Source organism: Spermophilus citellus (assembly GCF_964194105.1).
Source record: "Spermophilus citellus genome assembly, chromosome: 3".
Classification (NCBI taxonomy): domain Eukaryota; kingdom Metazoa; phylum Chordata; class Mammalia; order Rodentia; family Sciuridae; genus Spermophilus; species Spermophilus citellus.
In genome coordinates this window covers 114049865-114061122 of record NC_138184.1, presented here as the reverse complement: position 1 = coordinate 114061122, position 11258 = coordinate 114049865, and the positions used below count along the sequence as shown (strand labels likewise).

Here is an 11258-nt window from a genome sequence, read left to right as displayed (position 1 = left end):
CTGCTTTACAAGTGCATCCGTCCTGTTCTGGGTGCTGGGGTCAAACTCAGGGGTGCTTAACCACTGAGCCACATCCCCAGTTCCCTTTTTAATATTTTACTTAGGGACAGGGTCTCACAGAGTTGCTCAGAGCCTCCTGAGCTGCTGGGATGACAGGCATGTGCCACTGCACCTGGCTGACAAGTGTTGGTCTTCACACTGAGTTCTCAGGCTATACATCATCATCAAAACACGGCAGTTGGTGAGGTGCACTGTAGTGAGTGCAGGTCAGCAGTGGGGTCTGTAGTCGTCTTCCTGATGATTTCAAGGTCCTCGCAGTCCTGATACTCTGGTTCTTCCCGAAATGCCCACACATCCCTGGAGAGCTGTTCTAGCTTTTGTGCAGGGAACCAGTGAACGGAGGTGTCATTAAAGGTGTCCGTGTACTGGGGAATCTGAGGCAGCTCAAGTTCCTCCAGCCCTTCCAGAATCTGAGCAGAAAAATTCAAACATGACATCAGTCACGCCAGTGCCTGTGCTTCTTGCTAATTTTCATTTTACTCACCACCCCGTTGTCCCTTGAAAAAATAAGGAATAGAAGACTACTGACTGCTCTAGCACAGGGCATTGATGCCCCTAGGACAGTGGTGTGCTGGGCAGTGACCCTGATGGGCGATCAGAAAACACCAAGGGGTTGCTGAAATGTCACAGCTCTCTGGAACACACCCCCATGGAGAGGGTTGCTGACGGTACAGTGCCGTCAGTGTCTCCACTGGCAGAGTGTCTACCTGGAGCAAAGCCGGACTCTCCATGGTGAGCAGGGGAGTGGTTCCACCCTCTTCCCGCCAGGCCCCTTTATTCAGATACCTTTGCAACATAAGGGTAATTTTTCTGCAGAATCCTTGTCAGCAACCTAGAAATTAAAATAATACAATTATGAGGTGTGAAGATGGTTTTATTTAAGTTAAGACGTGTAAGAAAGTGAGATGACCTAAATATAGTAAAAATTAAAAAAAAAAATACATGAGGGGAAGTTAAAAGGAGAATGTGAAGATTCCAGGGCTTTTGCCTGGGTCCCCAGGAGATGACAGCACACCTGAGCATCAGAGGTGGAAGGGAGCGAAGCTATAGGTAGAGAGATGGAGAGTGTTTCAAAGACACGTCTGTCACTAGGGGAGGGATTATTTGTAAAGAGACTCTGCACAGCTTGACTAAGGGTCTAAAATCTGACTTGGACTGGGGACAAGGCTTGGTGGCAGAGCACTTGCCTGGTGTGTGTGACACCCTGGTGCTCCCCCCCCCCCCCAGCACTTCAAAACCTGACTGTCCCCCTTTAGCTGTTTCCCTACAGAACAGCATTTCCTAGGACAGGATGGCAGGGGATGCACTCTGCCTGTGGCAGTCTGCTGTGGGTGTCACCTCTGGGCTGACACAATGACAGTGTTCTTGGGGTTACCTCTCCTCCAGGCCCTTGAAACTGTTCCCGATGATGACCATCTTGGAAAGGGCATCTACTGACCAGTTGCTCCATAAAAGGTTGTTGTACAAGGCTGTCCCGCAGTGGGGCATGTAGAAGAAGGTGGGCTGGCCACAAACACTCCGCTTTCCTTCCTGGGAACATGAAATGACAGGTGTGACCTCTCGCAGGGCACACTTCTTTCAGCAGGTGACAGAGACCTCAGGACAGATGTCAACATGAGCTAAGAGACAACTGAGCATCACTTGTCATCCCAGTGCCTCTGGAGGCTGAGGCAGGAGGGTCTCGAGTTCAAAGCCAGCCTCAGCAACAGCGAAGCACTAAGCAACTCAGTGAGACCCTGTCTCTAAATAAAACACAAAATAGGGCTGGACGGGGCTCAGTGGACAAGTGCCCCTGAGTGACACCGCTACCCCGGCCACCAAAAAAAAAAAAAAAAAGGAAAACTAAACCCCAGGTGGAAAAAACTGGAAATTGTTCCAGTTTAGTCTACACTGTTATGTGGGATGGGGTGTTGGGAGGTATCATGCCTAACAGGTATGGCCCCACGAGCACAGGAAGCTCTGGAGGAGGTAGGGGGCTTCTTGGGTCACTATCAAAAAGGACAGGAGGGACAGCTGTGGCGTCTCCATGTACTGCAGTTAGTGATCCTTGCCTCCTGTCTCACTTTCTGCAGATCCCCTTCAGATGTCCCCCGGGAGCATAGACCACTGTTCTACAGCAAATTCCCTGGCTGTGTGGCTGCTGCCACCTCTGTGGTTTCTTCACCTGCAGCTTCCTTTGTGTTGGGTGGAACCCAGGGCCTCATGCGTGCTGGGCAAGCTCTCCACCACTGAGCCCCAGCCCCAGCCCCAGCCCCCTTTATGTTAATAAGAAACCTCAGTGGACTCCTGATCAGCCAGCTCTGCATAAGCTGCCTGCAGTCCTGGTTCTGTCCCTTTAGCAAATTCCTGGCAGATCTTCAGACCCAGAGAAGCTCCCTGTCCTTACCAGCACCCCGCTACACTGCTGCATTCACCACTGCGGTTCACAGGCCACACGCCCTGGTAGCCACAGGCTCCCTGAAGTGGACTGGCTCTCGGTGATCCTGGTCTCTGGCAAGTTCCCTGCCCAGCCCAGAGCAGGCACTCAGAAGACCATCTGGATTGAGCGCCAGTGTTCCAGGACCCTGTCAGCACTGGGGATGGACTTGTCAGCAGGGCCTTTGTTGGAGGTTATGTAATGAGCCATGAGATGGCAGTTTCAGGACACAGAGGAATCAAATGATCCTCTAATCCCCAAGAGGATGCAAATCTAGATTCAGAGGTCTCTGCGCATCCTGGCTTCAGTCCTGTCCTGTGGAAGGGCTTCTCCTTCAGAGGCCTTGGGAATGTCAAGGCTCTTGGAGGTGCTGGGGCAGCGGAGGACCTGTTCACAGGTCCCAGCCAGTTCTTCTGTCCCCTTTTACTACCTTTCCTGGGACAGGGTGCAGCCTGACTAGACAGAGTCTCATTTGAGGCACCCAGACTGTGCCTTCTTGAGTTTTAGGTAGTGCAGCAAATACCAACTTAGAATAATTTTTGGACAAAAACTCGTCACAAAAATTTTGCAAACCGGACTTGCTGTGGTTCGTGCTCTTTGTGTAAGTTTTTTTGACAGGACCATGATATAAAGCAAAATGTGGTTGACTGATTAGTCACACTGTACAGACACGAGGAGGGAAGTGGGTGGTGGAGAGGGGCCACCACCACCGCAGAGAGGCACTCTGCTCTGGTCAGGATCCTCATGTGGCCCACCTGCTTCCCTACCGCTCACCTCGTTCTCAGGGAGAACAGTCACCCCGAGGGAGTGAAGAACAGCGATTTCAAGCTGGCTGAACAGAGGGTCATAGACCCAGCAGTGACTTCTGGGGATCTGCGAGGGAAGAAGAGTGGCCTCAGCCCAAACACCCACAGCACAGTGTGCGAGGCCAGGGAGGGGGGGTACAGGTGGGTCCGATGCTCACCTGGCACTTTTCCAGGAACAGAAGCAGAAACGCAAGCTGGGTTCTCGCTGTGACGCAGGTGGCAAAGCTGCCAATGCCATAGCACACACACTTGATGCGGCAGGCTCCCCTGACCAGGGCCTCTCCTGGGTTGGGGTCAGGGGCCACATCCTGCTCATCGGGTGAGGTGAGATGCAGGTTTCCAAGGGCATCTGAAAGGGTCCCTCCGGGAGCCTCCAGTTGTCCCAGCTGTTTTGTAAGACACTGGCTGATGGTTTCTGAAAGAGCCCGCAGCCAAGGTGCATCAGGGGCCACGCTCTGACCCTGTGAGCCAAGCCACCAGACCCAGGGCAAGACAGCTTCAACTCAGACAGAAAAGCTGCCCGGCACATACAGCCACACCCAGGGCAGACAGATGATCTCTGCCCTGGACCCCCACAGCCTCAGACCCCCACAGTCCCAGATCCCCACAGTCCCGGACCCCCACAGCCCCAGACCCAAGAGAGACTTCAACAAAACATGGCTTTCCCTCATGGGCGGTTTCCTCTAAAACTCGAATGTGAACTCAACTCTAATTTGACAGGAGATGTCTGGTAATTGCAGGCTATGCTCTGAAATACTTTTTGGATTAGAGGAGCATAACTTTCAAAATCACTATAAATGTCTGGGTGTAGAAATATTTCATATGTAAAAGTTAAAAAAAAAAAAGGCTAAAGGTGTCAAGAACCTAATGCAAGCTGTTCTGTTGAACTCCTGTCCCACAGAGGCAGGTTCTCGTCCCTTTTTTTATTATATTGGTACTGAATTTTGTTGAACGAAGCTACATCCAAAACAAAACAAAAAGCCATGCATTCCAGTAACAAGATAGCAATTTTCACTTGTCAAATTAGCAAAGCTATCTTTACATAAGACCCCAGGCTAGGAGAGCTGCACAGGAAAACTGGCTCTTTAGGTTCTTGCTGATAAGAGACTTGGGAAAAATTGTTTGGAAACAGCATGATAACAGACACCGAGTTGGTCACTTGCCTTTCACTTAATTCCGCTTCTGGGACTATATTCTAATAGATCACACTAAATTTGGCACAAGCTTTATGCATAAAGATGCTACTTGCGAAGTTATATAAAATAACTAAAATATAAAGGGAAAAAAGCCCTCAATAAAAATGACACCCATGGTAAGCTCACTCAGGGCATGAATATCATGTTGCCACATTACATGTAGGAAGGGACCGCGATGGCAGGAAACAGCCTGCCCCGTGCTGTCCAGGAAGAAGAACAGGATAAATATAAGCCACAGCAATAATGATAAGGACAGTCGGCATTTACTGCCTTCTGTGTAGCGGGCAAGCAGGGCTCCAAGCACCAAATCGTCTCATTTAGTTCTCATGCCTATGTTACAGGATACAAATGTTACTATCCTCATTTCACAGAGAAAGAAACAGAGCGTCACATTTAGTTAAGTGCCAAGAGACACAGCCCTAAGGGGGAGTCACAAACACTGCTCTGTGAAGCAAGGTGCTCTCCAAGGAGGGTTACATTCCCTTCTCTGCCCATATCCACATCCTCCTTTCCCTCCTTCCACCGTCCCCTTGGCCAGTGGTACTCACCCAAGGCTGCGCTCCAGAAGTCAGAGACGAGCAGGTCCCCTCTGTGGAGAAAAGTACAGCACGCTCACCTCCCACCCGTGTCAGGGCTGCCCGAGCAGTGACCTCCTGACAAGTTGGCTGCATGGGAGGTGAAGGGACCTCCGGTGCAGAGCCCACCCTTACTGACTGAATGACAGGAAGGGAAATAAATTGTGACATGTTCAGGGCCCTCATACATTCTGCTGGGGACAGAGAGGGCTTCTGGGAGGAGGCCTCAGGTGCCCAGGGGCAGATCTGGATCCGTTTGGCATCCTTAGTCCACAACCATACCTGGCACTGTTACAGCTCAATAAATTGTTGTTAAATTCTTTGAGCGTTTTTGAGCTTTAGTTTCCTCATGTCTGGAAGGGGGATAAAAACTGTACCTACATGGAGGGCGACAGGAGGAATTCAGTGGTCTGACATTCTTAGTACAGTGCCACATAGCAGGTACTCCTCAGTCTTTGTCATATAAAACATTCTAAAGGGGTACATGTCATTCAAAATCATAGAGACAAACGTGTTTGCCAGGGTTGGGAGGAGGGGTGGAAACTGCCGTGTTATGTGTATGGGGTTTAGGTTTACAAGATGAAAGACCTGTGGAGGTAGGTGAGGGTGACCGCTGCATGACATTACGGATGTATTTAACACCATGGAAGTGCTGAAGCGTGTACTTAAAAATGGTTAAGATGATCAACTATATTATGTGCATTTTGTCACAATAAAAAAAGATTTAAAAAAAAGATTCTAGGGGGCTGGGGTTGTGGCTCAGCAGTAGAGCGTTCACCTAGCATGCTCGAGGCCCTGGGTTTGATCCTCAGCACCACATAAAAATAAATAAACAAAATAAAGGTATTGTGGTTAACCAAATAAATAAATAAATAAATAAATATTTTTAAAAAGATTCTAAGGGGAAAGTAAAAGAGACAAATCAAGTGTCTGGTGTCTTTGCTCAGGTCATCTGCCTTCCACAAGCCATAAGCCAGATACTATTTGGGGGTTCTGGAAGGAGTGGACAGTATTGAAAAACATCTGCCCAGAGGTTGCCCAGGTTCCTCACAACAGGGAAAGCAGAGCTCCACTCTGTATGGCAATGCTGTCAACTGGCAAATATGTGCATAGTCAGCATGTAGAGCCCCGGGCCCCTTCCTGTTCAGAGCAGTGGTGACTTGACATAGAGGGGTGCTGGGAGAAGCGGGGAGCTCCTGGGAGATTCTGAAGAAATTGAGGAAATAACAGTGAATAGAGAGATTGTTGTGGTTTGGATGTGATGTGTCCTCCAAAAGGTCACATGTGAGACAATGCAAGAAGGTTCAGAGGAGAAATTATTGGCTTATAAAAGTCTTAACCCAATCAGTGAGTTGATCCCCATAAGGATTAACCGAGTGGTAATTAAAGGGTAGGGTATGCCTTAGGGGCATATGATTGTATCTGGCCAGTGGAATCTCTCTGCTTTCTGATCATGATGTGAGATGCTTCCCTCTGCCACACTCTTCCACCATGTTCTCTCTGCCTCACCTCCAGCCCCAAGGAATGGAGTTGGTCTTCTATGGACTAAGACCTCTGAAACTGTGAGCCCTCTAACTTATCCTCTACTACAGTGTTCTGGTCAGGTCGTTTAGTCACATCAGTGAAAAAGTCGACTAAAACAGATAGGAAAAAGCACAGCTACTCAGGAGGCTGAGGCAGGAGGATCTATATTCTAGGCCAGCCTGGGCAACCTAGTGAGACCACTGTCACTCTCACACACAGTTACCCCAAGCCCCAAGACACATTCACTTTCATTGCACCTTCAGAGATCTTAGAAAGAATTGTTTTTATTTCCCAGTCTCAGCCAGTTGGTTAACGGTTTTGATTCACAGGACCCTCTGGTAGAAATTAATCTAATTTTTATCTCTTGTGATATTTCTTCACTCACTGATCTGAATCACTGCTAAAGCTGTTAGTTATTGAGCTCTAACAAGACTGCAAGTAAATAAAAATACTAAATAGTAGTAGGTAGCATTTACTAAATACCTCCTGTGTTGGGCACTGCGTGCTTTCTAACTACAGGGCAGGGTATGGGGGGATTTGGGTAGAATAAGAGTCCTGAATAATGACAAGATGAAAGCACAGGTTTTGGAGTCACAACGATCTGAATTTGGAAACTGGTTCCATGCCTCGCCCATGTCTCTTTGAGCTACCAGCGTGTGTACACGGTTTAAGCCAGTGCTAGGCACACAGCTTCCATCCCAAAACTAATGGTGGTGGTGACAGTCACGTGTTCCTAATACCAACAACCAACCTCGGGCCGGGCGGGAAGCGCCTTGCCCGGCCGGCCGGCGCTCTCCGCGGGCAGGAGACGGTTCCGTCCACTGCATCGGAACCCCGGGGTCGACCTACGCGGGCCGAGTTTGCAAGCCCGTCCCACAAAGGGGAACGCCAAGGGGCGCAGCTGTCACTGCCGCAGGGAACGAGACGCGCTTACAATAGCCCGGGTCCGCAGCGGGCGAGTCCCCTGCATTAAAGCCTCACAGTGACCCCAGGACAGGTGCGCAGCACATCCGCGTCCCCACCGTACAGCTGGGGAGACCGAGGCCCAGCAAGGCGCCTCTGCCCGCCAGGATTGGCCCGCACTCACTGGGCCTCCCGGAGCCGACGCAGCACGACTCCGCTGTCCGCCTCCGGCTCTGCCTCCCGGCCGCCGGCCTCCGCCTCCCTCCGCCGCGGCCGCCTCGCCGCCGCCGAGCGCCTCCTCCGCGGGGCCGCCTGCACCCAGGGTTCCAGCGCCACGGCCGCCGCCATTGGCCCTGACGTCACCACCGAGCGGCGCGCTGGTATGACGTCACCAGCGCGCGCCGGCTCGCGGCCGGCGTGAGGGGGCGGGGGGCGGGAGGCGGGAGGCGGGGCGGCGCGTGACCTGGGCCTCTCCGCGGCGCGCGTAGGTACCGGGCGGGACTCGCGGGTGCCCGGCCGCCGCCACGTTCCGGTTCCGAGTCCTGAACCGGGAGCCCCTGGCAGGCTGGCCGTCGCGGTGGGTGGACGGGCGTGGGGACTCCGCGGGCGGGACCCGCTCGACCCCCGCGCCCTTGCCCGCCGTTTCCCAGACCCCAGCGCGGGGGCCGGGCACGTCCGGGAGCCTCGCGCGGCTGCCGGTCGCTTCCTGAGCCCCCGGGGCTCGTGCCCTCCGGCCGCCTGGCCCTTCGCAGCCATTAGCGCCCCCTTGCCAGTCCCCCTGTAGCCCACCGAGGTCACTTCCTACAGTACCACCGTCCCGGGCCGTTCCCGTCCACTTCTGGCAGCGTGAGGTGTGACGTTCCTGCCACTTCCTAGGCTGCCAGTCTTTTCTGGTCACACCCTGACACCTGTCCCTGCCCCAGAAACATCACAGGTTTCTTTTGGACCTTTCGGAGATAAGACAGTGGTCCTCGGTAGTGTGGGCCCAGTCCTGTGGGAACGGGAGGGGTGGAGTTTCAGGCTTTCTTGGTTCTGGGAAATGAGGTGCTGCCCCCACAGGTGCCCACGCAGGCGCTGTAGAACCTAGGGAGTGTGGCCAGTCGAGGGGGGGCGCCCCCAAAAGTCTCGCTGAGAAAAGAAAAGATTGCACAGACCACCTGAGATGCACCACAGTCCTCTCTACCAGAGAGACTTGCAAACCATTATTGGTTCTTGCAGATGACAGAATGGTGGCAAGTATTTGAGACCATGTTACTGAGGACAGTAAGCTTAGAGAAAGCAATAATAAGAGTACAGTTCTGAAGTGACCAAGGGGTTGTCATATGAAAGGATTAAACCGTGTTTTGGGTTTTATTGGAGAGTGTCCAGACCAGTGAGTGGAATTTACTGGGAGCAGATTTTGGGTTTGATGGAAGGATGACTTGAATATTATGAACCTCCTGTCTCTGGAGGGCTAAGCCAGAGGCTGTGGAGGGAGCTTTGGGTGGAGAGTCAGGGACGAGGATTAGAGTAAATGAGGCCAGGATCCCTTCTGACTCTGAAGTCCCACTGAGTTGTCTTTCTCTTGTGGGAGTTTGAAACCTACTTAAGGGAAAGTTCTCTTTTTGCATTTTGCAAAATTGCTCAGCTCTGAGAGTGTGCATGTTCAGATTACTTTGGGCTGTCAAAATGACAGTTCCTTAATTTAGTTTCCATTATTACTACAGCAGCCACATTATTGGGACAGCTGTTCTCAACACCTTGTGGTTTTTTATACTAATCAATTAATTTTGTCTTCTGTGAGGCTTGTTGTGTGTTTACCATAACTATTGGAGAAATTAAGGCACTTACTTTGAAGTCTCTGCTAACACCCTCCCTTTTAATTTTGAGCATAATTTTCACTGTTGTAGAAAGCTCTTTTGAAATATACCACTTATTTAATCCTGCCTGGGTCACATGCTTGCTTGTGGGTTTCTGAAATAATCTATTCCTTATGTTTAGTTCAGAGCCAAGGCACTGACCTTTGGACTGGATGCTTCAGAGCATTTGAAAGAACTATCAGGATGATTTTGAACTAGCCACATTAGAAATCTCATCGGAACACTGCCTCTGTCCAGCACATATCTATCCAGTGGAGTTTTCCTGGAGTGGAGCTTGAAGGTACTGTTATGTAGACAGCCCTGCTGATGCTCAGGGAACCAGACTGGTGGATTTGACTTCTCTTACTTTATTATATTCTGAATTCCAAAAGGTGTAGAGATATTCATGAAACTGAAGAGGCTACGCGGAAAGGAAGAAGCACTTTCATCTGAATAAAAACTAAGAAGTGGCAATCAAGATAGAAAACACCTAACCCTACCACACCCGGCTTCTCTGCAATGGAGACACAGCTGGGGAGCAAGAAGTGATACTGGAAAAAGAAATCCAAATAAACAGGATGAGGCTGACTGAGAAGTAAATGGCCACCTCTACCTCCCCAGAGACAAAGTCAGCCCCTTGGTGAGTACCAAGACCTTTCGCCAGGCTTCCAGATACATCTGGGTGAATTGAAAATCCCCAGCCAGATCGTCTTGACTTAAAAAATAAAATAAAATACAAGGTCATTTTCCTTTGAGTAGCCACATGGAGCATGCAGGCCTCTTCTCTCTAGAGCTAGCGTTTTAACCTCGCAAGCCTCTTGCAGTGTTTGAGTGAGTCCAACATCCTAGTAGACCATGGAAAAGACCGTGCAGTCCACTTTGAGAATGACCTGGCTGAGGAATAGTTGCAGTAGAGAATTTCATCACAAGAAGAGGTTTGCCCAGTCTAGCTGGTGGCTCGTCTAGCTCAGGAAGGGTTTCTTCCTGAAGCTCAGTTCCCACTCAGCCTCATATGACTTAATACTTTCTCATAATTCGGTTCAGCAGACATTAATACAGAGGAGAAAGGGTTTAACTAGATTCAGTGGGACTTAGTGACTGATCGATCATACACAACGGAAGAAAGGGAGCAGCAGTTGAGAGTGGCGCCCAGGCTTTCTTTTGCATACCTGGAAGGGCAGTCGGGTACTTTTACTTGGAATGTGGGACGGGGGAGGACAGGGCCAGGGCTTGGTGGTCCCTGGGTGGCCCTGAAGCACTGAGCCTTCTTGGTCTGGGCTTGCCCTGCAGCTGGTTTCCCATCTAGCCCCGGAACTCAAGAGGGTGCATCATGCTGGAATCCGAAGAGATGAGCTGGGAGGCCCGAGAGGGCACAGGCCCCTGTGAGAAGAGTATGGATGGCCAGGTGGTCACATGTCCCTTGTATGCTACAGCCTAGAAAATGTCCTTTTTGAGATTTAGAAGTAAAAGCACGACCCAGCCTCTGGGGAGTTGGCTTTGTGGTCTTAAAGAGGGAATCAGATAATGAGAATTATGTAATAATTATTATCCTGCAGAGTAGGCTGTAAGGGACTTTAGGAAAGAGGAGCGTCAGGGAAACTTGAAGAAAGAGGTTCCTTTGGGTCAGGGAATCAGAAGGTTAAGGAGGAAGCTGACTGAGCGAGCCCCTGGAGCCCGGTCACGTTGGATGGGCAGAGAGGGTCCAGTGTTCCCCTGAACTCGCGAAGCCCCTTTCCCTTCCACAGTGCCCAGCGTTGGCCTTGCATATCTGTCAAGCAGGCGCAGAGCACACCGTGGCCCTGCGTAGATGCTTGCCTGCATTCCTGGTGGAAGGGCTGTCCGGGGTCATCGCACTCAGCAGTTGTGAGGGGGGCAACTGAGATGCCCCTAACTTGTTACCAGAGCCTTAGGCGGGTGCCAGGCCACGTGGCTCACAGTTG

The 11258-nt window shown here is 51.0% G+C and overlaps 2 protein-coding genes across 6 annotated transcripts in view; one reads left to right on the top strand and one right to left on the bottom strand.

The window, feature by feature from the left end:
- Positions 1-20: 20 nt before the first annotated feature.
- Positions 21-8309, bottom strand: SRRD (SRR1 domain containing). Of its 2 annotated transcripts, XM_081284563.1 has the most exons (7): positions 7665-8308; positions 5027-5067; positions 3441-3697; positions 3251-3349; positions 1436-1590; positions 847-892; positions 21-470 (listed from the first exon to the last, which is right to left on the bottom strand). In XM_081284563.1, the coding sequence occupies exons 1-7, from the start codon at positions 8234-8236 to the stop codon at positions 225-227; spliced, it is 1416 nt and encodes a 471-aa protein (XP_081140689.1). In that variant the 5' UTR covers positions 8237-8308; the 3' UTR covers positions 21-224. The 2 variants fall into 2 exon arrangements, with proteins under 2 accessions (XP_081140689.1, XP_081140690.1); XM_081284564.1 differs by lacking the exon at positions 3251-3349 and having other exon boundaries at positions 7665-8309.
- HPS4 (HPS4 biogenesis of lysosomal organelles complex 3 subunit 2) overlaps positions 7920-11258 on the top strand; it is a 28260-nt gene continuing 24921 nt past the window's right edge. For all 4 annotated transcript variants that reach the window (XR_014020876.1, XM_081284561.1, XM_081284560.1 and 1 more), the window contains exons 1-2: positions 7920-8057; positions 9466-9958. Coding sequence is in view for 3 of the 4 variants with exons in the window: in XM_081284561.1 (XP_081140687.1) it covers positions 9918-9958 (41 nt within the window). In the remaining variant the exon portion in view is untranslated. The remainder of the gene's footprint in view (positions 8058-9465; positions 9959-11258) is intronic.

Bases quoted from the DNA above. Each gene is read 5' to 3' on its own strand.
- SRRD (XM_081284563.1), bottom strand. From the start codon at position 8,236: ATGGCTGCGAAGGGCCAGGCGGCCGGAGGGCACGAGCCCCGGGGGCTC. The intron at 3,698-5,026 runs GTGAGTACCACT...GGGCTCTTTCAG, and splicing joins CTTCTGGAGCGCAGCCTTGG to AAACCATCAGCCAGTGTCTT. The intron at 3,350-3,440 runs GTGAGCATCGGA...CTTCCCTCGCAG, and splicing joins TGTTCCTGGAAAAGTGCCAG to ATCCCCAGAAGTCACTGCTG.